This window comes from Fukomys damarensis, unplaced genomic scaffold (genome assembly GCF_012274545.1).
Source record: "Fukomys damarensis isolate Sample0158 unplaced genomic scaffold, DMR_v1.0_HiC HiC_scaffold_39, whole genome shotgun sequence".
Taxonomy (NCBI): Eukaryota; Metazoa; Chordata; class Mammalia; order Rodentia; family Bathyergidae; genus Fukomys; species Fukomys damarensis.
The window spans coordinates 7,069,468-7,085,308 of record NW_022900951.1 but is presented as its reverse complement, the minus strand read 5'-3'; the positions used below and the strand labels follow the sequence as shown (position 1 = coordinate 7,085,308).

The window sequence follows — 15,841 nt, the reverse complement described above, 5'->3', positions numbered from 1 at the left end:
ACCTTCTACTGTGCTACATCCTCAGCCCTTTTTAAAATTTGATTTTAAGACAGTAGGGTTTTGCTTAGTTGCCCAGGCTAGACTCAAACTTGTGATCCTCCTGTTGCAGCTTTTCTGAGTTACTTGTATTACAGGAATGCACCACTACACCTTCCAGCCTCATTCTTTAAGTAACATGTTATACAACTTTGTCTTTCACACGCTTGACTTTTCTTTTAGTCTTCGAGTTAATAACGTTTTTTAGTTAATACTTAAAAATTGAATCTGCCTACTTCCATCCTTACCGTTCAAAGGGTCATCTTGAATTGTTCTTATTTCTTTTTGGTGGTAATGGTAGGAAGGTAACATTGACTTCCATACAGTAGTAGCATATTTCCTAAAATCATATTTTATTAGTCAGTTTGTTGTCACTGTAATAAATAGCAGAGGCAGTTAACTTTTTGTTTTTTGGTACCAGGGACCCAACTCAGAACCTTGCGCTTGCAAGGCAGGCCGTGGAACCACGGAGCTAAATCCTCAGCCTAGCAGTTAACTTTTTGAAGAGAAAAGATTCTGGAGTTTCAAGGGCATGAGCCCTTCATTGCCTTAGTTTTGGTGAGAACCTTATGGCAGATGATGCATGGAAATAGCGGAGGCACATTTTGGAGATATCTCAAGCCAGTAAAAGCCACACTTGGGATTGTATAACGAGTTGCTCACTAGAGAATTACCAGAATCCCATAAGAACTACCATCCAAAGGCAGGTCCCCAGTGATCTAAGCACTGGCTTACCTCTTAAAAATGGGGACCAAAACTTTAATCACAGTAGGCCCTTAGGGAATACACAAGCCATACGTAAACCTTAGCCTTCTCAACAATGGATGTTAGTACATAATTTCTCCTTGCAGAATAAGAGCACTGTAAAAACAATCACCTGGGAAAGAGATGATAAATTAAGGCTAGAAGTAACATGTCCCAGTTTCAAATAGAACTTTGAATAGACATGTCTATGATAACTGCTAGACTGTCTCCCTATTTATATAAATTGGTGTTTAAAACAATTTCTTTAACAGTGTTGTGTTTGCCTCTCCAGAAATCTTATGATCTGGATGGAGTTCTATAGCATTTATTTTTTTATTTTTTTATTTTTTATTTTTTTGAGACAGGGTCTCACTATGTACTTGAGATTAACCTGGAACTCACTATGTAGCCCAGGCTGGTCTCGAACTCACAGCAATCCTCCTGCCTCAGCCTCCTGAGTGCTGGGATTACAGGTGTGTGCCACCGTGCCCGGCTTCTATAGCATTTCTTGAGAATACGTCTAAAGTGTCAAAGCCCTCTTCTCGGATTCAGTCTCAACTTTACAAAAGTGAAAAGACTTAAGGTGTAGAAAATGTTGTTTTCAAAATCTGTAGTAACTGCTACAATGACCACTTAGTTGATTCATTACTTTTGATTTCAGAAGAGTTATCCAATGAATGTTTAGTTTCCCATGCTAAGTGCTCCCACATAAATATGTGGGGAATGTATTGTGGGAAGGGACTAAGCCATGATGAGTACACAGCAGGTATTCTCTACATTCTATGGCCTTGTTCTACCTCTTTTGCAGTAGAAGTACTTACTGCTATGCAGATGCATTCCAGCCAGATGGAAGGGCACATGCCCATGCCTAGGCCTAGGAACAAACGTGGCCCCAAGGAAGAGGTAGCTCAGGGTGGCAGGAGCGTAGCGTGGGGGGTGGGAGGGAAGTAGACGCACATGAAAGACTGAACTCTTAAGGGAAAAGGAATTAGCCATTTGGACTACGAGATGAGGGAGGCTTCCCAGATCCAATAGCGTCAAATGGTGATGCGGACATTCACTGAGATTTAGGATCCCTTGGATCCGTTGTGGTTTAGGGCTTAGAACCCTTTTTTAAAATGCCATCTCTTGGGAAAAAAGAGATTTAGGATCTTCGACACCTTTTAGAAATACACATATGTTAGTCTCACGTAGAAGCCAGCAGCCTAGGTGGAAATTCTGATAGTAATCACAGTGTCATGAAAATATTGAGCAAATTAGATTTAGTGTTTTAGGGAAATGTAATCTGAGAGTGGTTGGGATATATTCTATTAGGTATGTGCTATTAAATAGTATAAGGGAGAAATGATTTATGAAACACATGGGCATAGATTTAGTTTGATGGGGTAACCTCCAGACTTGGAAAAGAACTTACTTTTCCAATATATCATGTGCTAGATGATTTTTCCAAGGACATTCACATACTTTTAATCACCTTGGAAGCTCCATGAGGAAACTGAGGCACAGACAGCTTAAGAATATATCGACGGTCTCAGAGCTAGTATTTGAACCCAAGCAGACAGGGACCAGCTTTTGTGTGCTTAATTATGCTCCTCAGATTAAAATATCTATAGATCATAATGCTGCTGAATTTTCTTCAGGCTTTTTGAGTTCTATCAAGCTAAGCTTTCCAGCCACAAGTAAAACTCCTCTCAGTGTCTTACATGGAAGGAATCCTTCCCAAAGCCCATGCAGTGGTATCTATTTCACGCGTCTACCAGTGGCTCAGAAAATGTCAGCATTTTGGCTTTTTTATTCTATGTTGGCAGTGGCGAATGTTTTAGAGCTTTCAGTGGTAACAAACAGCCTGCTGCGACACATGTGCCATCGGTTTGCCACCACTGTGGACAAGGACTGACACATGATTATGGGCCAAATCTTTCTTTGCTACCTGTTTTTATAGATAAAGTTTTATTGCAACACAACCCTGCCCATTCATTTGCATAATGTCTATGGCTTTTTAAAATGTGAAATCGCAACAGAATTGAATTGCAGTGACTTAGAGCACAAAGCCAAGAAAGCTGAAAATATTTGCTGCATGGCTTTTTACAGAAGCTTTTGCTGACTCCTATTCTAAACCCAAGCGCATACCTGTTCAATATGGTGGTTCCTAGCCACATGTAGATTGTGTGAGTTCAGTGTATTATAAGCGTGACACACACGTCATATTCCAAAGACGTAAAAAATAAATAGAAAGAATGGAAAATAGCTCACCTATTTTCAGATATTTACAGTGGTACCTCAGTTCATGAACTTAATTTGTTCCACTCTTTGGGGAGACACAACACATTTGTGTTTGTGAGAGGATGATGCCCCTTTGTTCCTCACCCTCACCCATGTTCCTCACCCCATGTGGAGTTCGGAAACGATAGGAGAATTTTGCCAGACGTTTCTGTTCTTTATTCACTAACAGAAGCATTCATGAATGGAATTATTACTGTATTATACATTGAAATGATATTAAGACTACCTTCACTTATTTCTACTTCAAAAAATGTGATTACTAGAAAATGTAACTCATGGCTTGAATTTGTGACTCACATTAGATTTCTGTTATTCCAGCTCTAGAGCCTGGAATTTGGAGGGTCTGTGACCTCCAGAAAAAGCCAGAAAGAGAGGAAATGAAGGAAGGGAGGAAGTGGTTTTTCCTCTCATATTTCCAAATATCTTTCTAAAATAATGACAAAAAATTAAATTCAACTATTCCTTATAGGAAGGAATTTTCCAAAAGTATGGATGCTGTTGCCTATGGAAACAGTCTTAGATGGGTTCTTGCAGAAGCAGACTCTGAGTGGGAATTTGAATTGGGCGGTGATCCAGGAAGCACCTGGAAGGGATAGGAAACAGGGAAGGGAAGGAAGTAGAAAGAGGGCACGTAAATGAGAGTGTTGTTGCTATGGACCCACACACTCCCTTCCAATGGGGCCCAGGGGAGGATTTTATAGATCCAGTGTCAGAATGGTCCCACCCAGGTGAGGAAGCTGTGCTGTTCATCCAGCAGTTGCCAGAAGTTCCTGTTGGAAGATGTGTCCTAGGGGCATAAACCACTCCTGACTCTCACTAGCCCCACACCCTGTCTGCCTGCCTGGCCTGGTATAGACCCGGGGCAGAAAGGCTTGGGGTTTGCAAGAAAAAGTCATCAGCAAACAGAATGATGTCTTCCCTTCCAGTTTCTAGCACTGAAATCAGACTGAATGTTTTATCCTTAAATCCACAATTTCAAAAATATTTGTGTAGTTTCCTGATATGTGAGTTTATGTTCTCATAGGAGCTTAGCAGTAGCATAGTAGTTTGGTGGACTGATCATTACCCTCTCTTCATAGATAGATGAACTGAGTCCATAGTCATTTGTCCCAAAGAGTCCACTGGGGACCATCGCATGGTTCCTTGTTTGTATGCGATCACTCATGCCTGACTCCTTGAGTTTCCACAAAGCTTGACTTGGGATGGAGATGTAAACATTTTGAGGTTTTGAAGATAACAAGAGGAAATGAAAACTAACGATTTTGCATGCTGTAGAATTTTTTAGACATCCATACGGAAGTAGGTACTTATATCTACTTAGTCCCAAGACATTTACACCAAAATATGTTCTCTTTTGCACAATGCACAGTCAAAACCAAGAGGTTAAAGACCCTGCTTTCCACCACCAATATGTTAATGATAGAGTGAAATTCCATAAAAACCTCCAGAGAAGCGCCTGTAGTGGGAGTGTATGGATGTCTGGCTTATTGAAGTCTGGATTGTGTTACCTTCCCATTACCCAGGTGCTCTTCCCAAGTGTTGTCAACCCCTTTGGTACTAGTCTTTCTCCGAGCTTAATTTTCCTTTATTATACTTCTAACTGACTCAATAATTCTTTGCGGACTTCAGTAACACTTATACTATTTAAATTTGAAGAACCCCAAGGGATCTGGATAAGTCAAAGTGTTTGAACCACAGGCTTTAGTCTATGTATTAGTTGATTAAAAACAGATTTATATATGATGTATGCTTAATAAAGGGAGGGAAAGCAGGCAGATGTTTGTAAAATCTAAATGTGTTGGATTGCATTGATTTGGCTCTGTTACTGACTAGTTTTAGAGAAATCATACCTATGACAGTTGAATTCTAAACAGTTAGATGATGTATTTCCCTAGAAATTCCCTGCTGTGAAGGGTCAGCCAAGAAGAAAAGTAAAAGGATTCCCTAAGATTAACGCAGAAGAAGAAGCTGACAAATATACCATACAATAGTCATATCTAAATCAAGGACCCTGACTAATGGAATCCCTCAGAATTATTCTCTAGTCCCTGACCATAAAATGCTTACCAACTGCAGTTCAGTTCATCTAAACAGTAGAAAAACTTTTGACTTTTTTTCCCAGGGGAGGGGCAGAGTTGCTAAGAGGTCTGAAAGCAATTTTTTCTTCGATGCAAATATGGCGTCATTACTTTGCACGTAAAATCGTTCTGTGTGGCTTATTCTCCGACTCTCTGGCTTTTCCTTGTATCCCGTAATTTAAGTGAGAAACAGTTTTTTTTTTTCTTTTTTAAAATAGTCATATTTGGGGTGTTTGGATTGTTTCAAGAACAAAATTGAAGATTTCTTGTTGGTATTCTAATTTGGATGAAATAGCTACAAAATCTCTCTGTAATCTGAATACATGAGAATCATAGGTAAAATATTTCAAAGAATACACCAAGTTTAAGCATAGGTGAAAAATCCCCAAAGATTAGAAATAGAAGAAAGAATAGATTGGTGAGGGGAGACTGAGGCACAGCTGCTCCCAAGCAGTGGAGATGAGAGGGAGCCCTGGGGACCTCAGGGACACTGCCTGTGGCAGAAGCCCCATGTAGCTGGATGCGTAGATTCCCCCCATGTATGCCGTGGACTCAAAAACGCCTTACACCTTTCCTGGAATTGAAACCGGATATGGAGCTCTCATGGAAGGAAACAGTGGCACTGAGCCAAACCGGGATCTGTGCTTCAGTTGTACATGGGAGTCTCTTGGGAGTGCTCTCTTCGGGGAAAAGAACCTCAAGTCCCAACCCTGGAGTGTGCACCTCACCTGTCTGGGCCATATCAGTTCCCAAATCAAAGCACAGAGAACAAAAGTCACATCACACGAACTGTCACAAGAAAATTATAAGACACAAGATGAAATCAGATCCTTACAAAACATTAAGCAAACCCAGGGCAATGTGGAATTGCCCTTTCTCAAAATAGTTTAAGAATGTGAATATTAAGCCCCTTGAAATTATGAGACAGAACTTGCTCCTTTGGAATAAAAGCAGAAAGCAATTCAACAAGAAAAGGGAAATGTGATAAAGAACCTACTGGAAATGAAAATGCCGTCATTGAAAATTTAAAAGTCCAGGCAATAGAATAAATGCCAGATAAACCTGTTTCAGAATAACCAGAGATTTCTGCTTCTGGCACATTCATTTTAAGCATCAGACCAAAAAAATGATTTTTTTCTCTTAATACACCTTTCCAATTAAAAACATCTAGAAAAGTAGAACAAGCTAAACTTTTTATAAATGCTATGAAATGATGAACTATTATCACCTTTCTGAATTTGTTATTTTTCAAAATCTCTTCTAAATCTCTTTGTTATTTTTGTCTTGCATGTGAGAGGTGGAACCCATGGTTTTTGCATGCTGGGCAAGTGCTGTACCACTGAGCACCCTCGACCCCCCAAATCTCGTGTCTCAGATGGCATCACAAATCTAAAATCTGTTGGCTTTGTCATGAAATTTCCCACTGTTCCATATCTTCGCTCTATTTGGGGAACTATCTATATGGTAAAACACATAGTTTCTCTAATCCTTTGCCCTCTCATACCTCCCTGATGGTATCATGACATTGATCTATTCCCTGCCCATGGAGGACTCTCCTGTAAGCTTGTTTCCGCTGGATTTTATCCTCCCAAGAAATTCCCATTCTTGTCCAACAAAAACTCCCTGCCCCTCCTTCCAGCCTCAGCTAAAGGATTCTGTCTGCTTAGAAACCTCCAGGCAGCTATGAGCTCCCCGCCCCTTCCCTCTTTACAACATCTCTCTCCCATTGCGCAGCCATCTCCCCGTGAACAGTACTTTTTACTTTTACTTCTCCAGTGTATGACGTACACTAGAAGCTTAACAAGTACTTGTATGAATAGAGGAAGGAAGGGAGGGAGGGAGGGAATACTACATGAAGGGCACATGGCACATGAAATGGAGAAGTGCACAAATTTAATGAGTCTTACCCAGATCAGAAGGTTATTGTGGTTGAAAATATGTTTAAATATTCATTCATGGAACTTAAATTTGATGCTCTAAAGGAATAAGGATCCTTTAGTACTAAGCAGAATAGTGATATAAATATAGTGTACAAGGAAATTTGATCTAGCATTGATAGACAAAGAAGGTAGTATGACTGAGTAAATGTCTGTAACAAAGACTTCTTATAAATGCCTATAAATGGCCATATTGTCAGCAATATCTGCTCGGTTCAACCCTTCTTCCAAGAGATTAACCTCAGCCTGACCATGAAATGGTAAATCTTACAAATCCAATAGTTGCTGATTTGATGTGGGTATATATTCCTCATATTATTGTTATTTCTCATTCAGGTGAAGGAATAGAATTCTAATTATTAGCTTTCTCCCTAGCTTATGACCTAACAGTAATTGATAGCTAAGTATTCAGTTAGCTATAGGTAAGTTAGTGCAAGGAGCAGGAACAAAAAGATATAATTTGAATATTTCTAAAATGTTCTTTGAAATGTAACTTTTGAAATTCCAGGTTAAATCTATAAGTAATTGAAGTTGCATTGATATCATTGAGGTGTCTGAAAAGTGCCTTTGTTTTTCCTGGGTATGAATAATTTTTGTGTACTAAAGTAGAAAAGCATACAGAATAAAATTTTTCCTGTCTTTTTTGCACAGCAAAATTTAGAGAGTAACCTCACCAACCTTATTAAGAGGAACACAGAACTGGAGACCCTTTTGGCTAAGCTCATCCAAACCTGTCAGCATGTTGAGGTAAGGATCTCTCTGTCTCTGAGTGGCATATTTCATGTGGAAACTGCTATATCATGGTTTTCATGTACTCATACATTCTAATTTTAAAACCGAACTCTTTCTTAAAATTAAATCTTTTGCACTAGCCAAACATACGAGCTGGTTGAAATTGGAGACAACTAGAACCTCAGAGAATCTCTCCCCGTCTAGGGCTGCTTCCCCCACTCCTTTACTGCTCTCCCTGGATCCAGTATCATATAGCATTCCTAATGCCATAGGTTTTAATCAGCCTTACAAAGAGCAGCCAAAAAAAGCACTGTTTATAAGGTGTTCTGTTAGTTTACTAGGGCTGCAGTAACAAATTACCACAAACATGGACAGCATAAAACAACAGAAATTTATTTTCCCACAGTTCTGGATGCCAGAAGTCCAATGTCCAGGTGTTTGGTGGGGATTCCCTGAAGGCTCTGGGGGAGGATCCTTCCTGCCTCTCGCCACCTTCTGGTGGCTGCAGGCAGTCCTTGGACTTCCTTGGCTTACAGCTGCAGCACTCTAATCTACACCTCTGTTGTCACATGTCATTCTCCCCATGTGTATCTGTTTGTGTCCCAATTTCCTTTTTCTCATAAAGATACAAGTCATTGAACTAAGGCTAACTCACTCCATTCTGATCTCACTTTAAACTTGATTATATCTTTAAAGATCCTATTTCCATAAGATCCCCTTCACAGGTACCAGTAAGCCTGATCTTGTAGACTTCACAACTATTGTTTTAAAAACTACTCTAGATACTGGGATGTCAGTTTATCCACAGAATGTGATGGTATTTGCTGATGATGCATTCCTCAGTACAACAGAAATTAGCAGGTGCTACCTTCGGGTACTTTCAGCTTCAAATCATCTCTACTATGCAAACACCAGTGCTTTGATAGAAGGCTTCAAGTACAGTTTGTACTTTACTTACAACTGCTCTTTTTTGTGATTGGGAATTTAAGAGTGATTATGACCTGGCAACTTTTTCAAACTCCAAATTTTTGTGCTTTTCTGCCATAGTGGCCCAGGGTAGGAATAGGGGTGCTTTCCTCCCCTGAGCCACCCACTCCAGCTGTTTATCATTTGAATGCCAATAAGAGGGGTATGACGGTTGGAGGAGGGAAAGACAAAAGGAAAGCAAGAGGAAGGCTTGGGAGCAACATGGAGGCAAGAGAGCAGATCTGACCTTCCAGCGAGCTCATTGGTTGATGCCATAAGCCCCCTTCCTTTAAGAACTATGTTATCCTCAAGGCAAACTGAGTCTTTGTATCACATTGGATGGAGTTGGGGGTGTGTAGGCAGCAACGGCAGCTATAGCAGAACCCAGACCTTTCCAACTTCTGTCTGAAATGAATTCGCTTGTGGCAATGATCTCCCCAGGGAAAAACATGGAGCCGTGTTGATTAAACAACATTAAAAATAATAATGAACAAGCATAATGTTTTCATTATTGTAAAGTGAATATGTAGTATATGAACAAATGGATGAACAAAATAGAATAATCCATGTGCCATATTTTATTTTTATGATGTGATGGCATTTGATGTTTGGGGCAATAAGAAAGAATTATTTCTCTTTGGTTAAAAAAATTACCTGTGCTTTATGGTAAATCTTATAAATGCTTTATGGATTGAGTGATTATTTCATTCAATTTCAGTGAGTTACTTCTTAAAGCATTAGTGTCTGGTTTCCATTATGGCTGGTAGTGATTTCAGAACAAATGCCTTGTTCCTAATGCAATATTAGTATGACTTGAATTTACAAAATGCTATTCATTTTAGCATGATATAAAATTACATTCTATCATGTTCAGCAATTTCAGATGAGAGATGAATTCAGGAAATTGACAAGCAGCCTATTTTTATTTCAGGAGATCACATATTATTTTAGTTGAGATACAGGCTTTTAAAACAATGCTATTACTGAATTGATTGTAGCAGATTTGCAAATAGACACATACCTGTCATTAGAAATTATTCTAGACAAGAAGTAAAGAATATTTCTTTCTTTCTAGTTGCTTTGTATAAATTCTTTGGGTTGGAAACCAATGTTTGTGGGTGAACCCAGGGCCTTGCACTAAGCTACATCCACAGACGCTCTTATTTTAAGACAGGGTCATGCAGTGTTCTAAGTTGTCCAGGTTGGCCGCAAATTTGCAATCCTTCTGTCTCAGTCACGCCAGTAACTGGGACCATAGATGTGTACCCCCATGCCTGGCTACAGGAAGTTACTCTAATTAAAGGATCACACTGGTTTGTTCATGCTATTAGTGTGGACAGAGCACCCAACATGTGTGGCACTGTGCTAGGTACCAAAGGACCATTCCCACAGGACACTCATGATCTTCCCAAAGACAAACAAGTACCTACAACACAATAAAGAGTAGAAAACTGTAACTGCCACAAGAGTTGTGTATTACATACTTTTGAACTTCACAGAAGTGAGAAATTAACTTCCAATTGGGGTGTGGAAAGGTAGCCAGCCATCCTGGACTACCTCAAAGGAGAAGTAGCATTTGGATTTATGGAGGGGAAGAAAAACACTGCTGGCAGGGTAAACAAAGGCATAGGGATGAGAAATGAATAATGCATGTACACAGAGCAAAGAGTTTATTCTGAAGAAATGGAAGGATAAATAGGAACCAGCTTTGGAGAGAGGGGAGCCTTTCATTTTGCATCTGCATTTGAAGTTTGCTTTTGAAGGCTCAGTGCGAGTTGAGGAGTACATAGATCTGTATGTTTCACACTTATAATTGAAATTCCTAACCCTCCAGGAAATGGTATTTTGGTTATTTTGAGGAATAATATGGATGTTTTTTATGCAAAATGCATCACTCTTGTAAGGGAAAACTTCGCAGCACTAGGAAACTCCAAAAAGCTAGCGGGATCTATTAGGCACCAGCATGCTATTCTTTTAAATCAGCACAGTTCAAAAGAATTTCCTGATTCACATCCTAGGTTCCTAGACTGTACTTCTTCCTTTTCCTCTTCCTGAAGGTGTCCTTGTGTTTGGGTACAGAGCATACCTCGGGAAAATGATTCCCATGCCAGCTGGAGCTTAAAATACTCTCTGCATAGAGGCAACCTCTAATTGTTATAAATTAAATCAATGAATTCCTTCCCACTACCCAGGAGGAAATTCCACATCCTTATAAGTCTGTCCCTCCTCCTGGGGCTTCATCTCTGCTTTTCTTTAAATTGGAAGTGTTTGAAGGACTCTCCCGTCCCCCATCGCCATTGTTTTCATAACTTGCTTTATAAATAAGGGTAAGCAAATTAAATGGCTTTTGATTGTGTAAGTGCCAGATCTTCTAAAACTGGAGAACCAAGGGTATGAAAGCCAAGGCAATTTGGGACTCAGGAGGTAGAGGTATTGAAAGAACAACTTCAGATAGATTCACAAGAAATCATTGTGTAACTCCATGGCTGGGATTCTAAAAATGAATGGGATTTTGCCCCTCTGGTTTATTTTAATCAAAAGAGGAGTACAGCAGAAAGTTCCCTTGGGAAGAATTTGGAGTTAACGTTATACGGAGTGTAGAGCAAATTTATGAGAAGTGCGATCACTTATGAGAAGTGATCATAATTGGGATCAGCTGCAGAACTTACCTCTGCTAGGTCAAAATGGATTATATTGCTTTCTCATCACAACCCTTTCCTGTTTCCTTTGGAAATCAGGAGACCTGGTTTGTTAACTAAGCAGATATTAGAATGAGTGATGTGCCTCAAATTCTCCACACCTTCTGAGAACCAAGTTCTGTTCTATTACGTGCAACACCTTGACCCATGGTAGATGTTCATTTTGGGAATTACAGGTGACCATGACTATAGATTCACAGTGAGATAGTGACAGAGAAAAATTGGGAATGAGGGCTTGATTTCCATAGCTGTTCAGAGAAGCTAGAAGACCAGCAGATTACATTCTTCTTATCCAAGGTAATCCAAGAAGGGCATACCCTAATCTAGTATCCTCTTAAAGCCCTGGTCTTGGCTACTTTGATTTACCTGATCTTGTTTGTAATCATTTTTTAAAATTTTATTTGCCACTATGTTTTAAAACATTTTTTCCTTTTATTTTACTGGCAAGTTTGCTCTCTTACTGAGGTTTTCCAGGGCTATAGGCACGTGGAGTGACAAACTTCTTGTGTGTAAACTAAGAATAATTTTATTAGAGCTCTGCTCCAATGATGAGCTCTGTAAATCGAGAGGTCTGAGCCAAATGAATTATCTTGGGTGTTGTGTAGCTTTAAAAAACTTGTAAAAAAAAATAATCTGGCAGCACACACCAGTAATCCCAACACCCTGGAAGGCTGAGACAGGAGAAATGCAAGTTCATGCCTGGCCCAGGCAGTGTAGTGACTTAGCCAGATCCTGAGTCAAAAAGGAGTCGGGTAGGGATGTAGTTCAGTGTGAAGGCTCTGAGTCTCCTTCCAAGTTCTGAAAAAAAAATCACCTTGCCAAAACTGATAAGGTCTTTAGAAGAAGACTTAAGTCATTGAATGAGCACTAAAAGTGATTATTTATACATTTTGGCATAATGAAAAATTACTGGGTTTAAAAGAAAGATGAATCTTTTTGTTTCATTTTGTTGTAGAGTTTTTTAAAAATGTCAAAACATTCTCTCTCTATGGGAACATTGGCAGCTGCTTCATCTAGAAGCACTGGATGAAGACCAGTATCCAAGTGCACACGTGTTATTCGTGTATTGTGGACGTGTGTGTGACCTGTGGTGGATGTAGTGTGAACTGTATCCTCGTGGGGTCCAACCTGAATGTCTAAAGTTATAATCCACTGACATTTGCAAATGAGGTTTAGATTCCACCCCATCTGCCTCCTTGAAAGGATGCTTTTCCACATCAGCTTTGGGTTCTCTTTGTAAACTGCTGTAGAAGGATGATATTGTGATGCGGAAAACATGGTGGCATTCAGAAACTGGATTTTGCTAACTTCCATGCTAAAGTTGATTCCTCAGGATTCCCATGGCGAATGAGGAAAGGAGTTGCTTGGCCTGTAGAGAATATCATCATTTGAGTGAAAAATTTGTTTTTTGGCTATTGCATTTGTATAATGTAGGTATATCTACTTTATGCCAAGATATTTACTAAAATTGGCAATTTAAGAAGTAAACTGTTTTTGTGTATATTAAATTTAAATTTATAAAAGAATATCTAATATATTTCAAAATGCCCTTGCTTTAAAAAATGTATTTATAACAGGCATTGGATACTGTTTTTTTTTTAAATGGGTATATTCATGAGGAACAAAGGGAAGATATCAATAAAAGTCTTCTAGTACTTTAGAATAAGAGATTACTCTTATGAATGAAGATTTATAAAGTTTAGCTGCTATTACTTTTAGAATAACATTTCTAAGTTTCAAATTTGAAACTTAAAAAAAATCATCCAAACTTCTCATCATCCGCTAACTTTCTGGTTTGGGTGGGAAGAACTGCCTTGTCATATCCAGAATCAAACTAGGCGGCTCAGAGTGGAGCTCGCTTACTAGCTTGTTCCTATGAAGACAGTCTCTGTGGTATGTTGAATTTAGTAGTACAGATTCCTGAGTTTCATTCTTGTGGAATAATAAGTTTTAATTAGGGGCACACTGGCTGAGCCATCAAGAAAGCATGGTTCTTGTGGTGCATCTTAATGTGGTCTCTCCACACAACACAAGAATTCTTTACTACATCTCCTTTACACTACTCTGTACACACCATCCTTGCCTTGAAATATTGACATACTCGACTGGCTAGGCCAGTGAAGGTGTCTCTCCCATGATATAGATAATAGGAACAGTTTGTGACATTTTTTAAATGGTCATTATAGTTAGCTCTAAGTCAACTTTCATATGATTTGATCCCTAGCTGGATGGATCTAGGTGAGAGTCAGAGGTATGAGAGGATGATTCCAGTTGAGGAGGTGACTCTCAGATAGAAGGTTGGGTTCTGTTTTGTCGCCTGTTCATTCTATGCAGAGACAAGTGTGATTCCAATAGACAGTACATCATTTTATAACCAAACTAACCTAGTTTACTTCTGAATCTAATATTAAGCTTAAATTATTGTTGCTCAATAAATGAATACAAAATTCTCTTCTTTATGACAATCAAGCCAAAATTATCCCTGTGTATAAAATAATTATGATTATGAGAGGAGGAGGACACATCATCCTTTACTTTTAATCAGTTGACTTCAGCTTTTAATAGCTAAATGTTGCAGGAAAAAATGAAGGAGTTTGCCCTAATTTTGAAATTCGACAGAGAAATAATTGAGTCGTGTATATAAAGCTTCCATTAACAAGAGTGCAATTGTAGTTTTGGTTATTTTTGTTTGAAACAGAAATATGAAATTTTAAATTCAGCTTTTTAAAAGGCCTGAGGCTACCACAGAATATAAAAGGCTCTCAGTGAAGATCAACATATAAAGATTTTTATAACCAAGTGAAGTAACTTCTCTGTCTAGGAATTTATGATAGAACTTTTAGTATATTTTAAAAAGTATTTTCACTAGATGTAACATCATCAGGTTCATACATATGAAGTCATGAAACTTGTCAGAGAGGCCTAATTCTCTGACTAGGCAAGCTTGTTGTTGGGCTGGGATAAGTTCATAAGGAAGCTTTCTATCAGTTTCCCTAGGATTGGGAAGACGGTGCCTTGTTCATCTTGCACGTGCAAGAAGGGGCAGATTTCCATATAAAGTCGTTATAGTTGTACAACAAAACTGTAAAATAGGGAAAACAAAAGTAGCAGGACTTGTGCAAATGTACACTAGAAACTATTATGACCACTCGATAAGTACTTACAATCACTTCCTGATTTAATTTAGCCTTTTTTTGGTGGGGGGGGTACCAGAGATTGAACTCAGGTCCTTGTGCTTGCGAGGCAGGTGCTGGAACCACTGAGCTAAATCCCCGGCCCCTCAATAGCCTTTTGATTTAAATACCATTCCAGGGACCACAGATATGTCACCTAAAGCCAGATATCACAAAAATCATCCAGGAAATAAGCGAGTTAAATCCAACCAACCAGTCAAGTAACTGGAATGGTTTCTGAACGTCTACTCAAACCAGGTGATAGAGTTGAAAGAAATAATTAGAAAGATAGATTTTTAAGGCAATTCTTATTATTTTTTTCCTATTCCTCAGGACGTTTGACTCTTATATATAACGGCCTAAGTAATACCATAGAATTAATAGTTTATATTATAATTTAGGACTAAAATCTATGTCTTTTTTTTTTTAGACAGGGTCTCACTGTGTAGTTCAGGCTGGCCTTGAGCTCACTATGGACCCCACTCTGGCTTCAGACTCGTGGAGATCCTCCTCAGCCTCTTAAGTGCGGGGATTATAGGCATGAGCCACCATGCTCAGCTCAAAATTTGTGTTTGTATTTAAAAGACTACAGTATATTACAGAAATTTGACAGATTTGCTTTAAGCTTTCAACTTGAAACACATAATTTGTTTTAGACTTCTGATTTTATGTTGGGAGTCAAAACAATATTAGAATTTTCAAGAGAACTTAAATTTCTCTATACAGTATTTGTGAATTTAATTTATTAGATTTTTAAGAACTACTTGGGGAAGATTAGCTTGCTGAGGCTTTAATTTTGCCTTGATAGTCATTTGAAGTGCTCATAAAGTAAATTAGATGTGTTAAATTTATAAATGTTATTTAAAATGTTACAGGAATTTGGTGGTAAAATTCTGAACAATGTCTGCCAGGAGGGGTTGACAAGAAGGATTTGAGGAGACTTTCTGCTACTTCAGAAATATTTTATATCTCGATGGAGCTGTTGGTTATCAAAATCCATTCATCCTTAAGATATATGAATTTTCTTGTATGTAAATTTTAGCTCAAGTTTTTAAATGTCTGTAGGAACTTAATTAATTAATTTATAAGTGAAACTGTTTACTTAGTAAAGTTGAGTCTATTCAACTTGAATTAATGAAACATTGACTCAAGGACTCTCTATCTTTGATTATTCCTGGTTTTATAAATTTATT

At 38.6% G+C, this 15,841-nt stretch overlaps 1 protein-coding gene across 7 annotated transcripts in view; it reads left to right on the top strand.

The window, feature by feature from the left end:
* Mid1 (midline 1) overlaps positions 1-15,841 on the top strand; it is a 354,023-nt gene that overhangs the window by 279,671 nt on the left and 58,511 nt on the right. For all 7 annotated transcript variants that reach the window (XM_010613988.1, XM_033760272.1, XM_033760271.1 and 4 more), the window contains exon 3: positions 7,730-7,825. In XM_010613988.1, the coding sequence (XP_010612290.1) occupies positions 7,730-7,825 (96 nt within the window). The remainder of the gene's footprint in view (positions 1-7,729; positions 7,826-15,841) is intronic.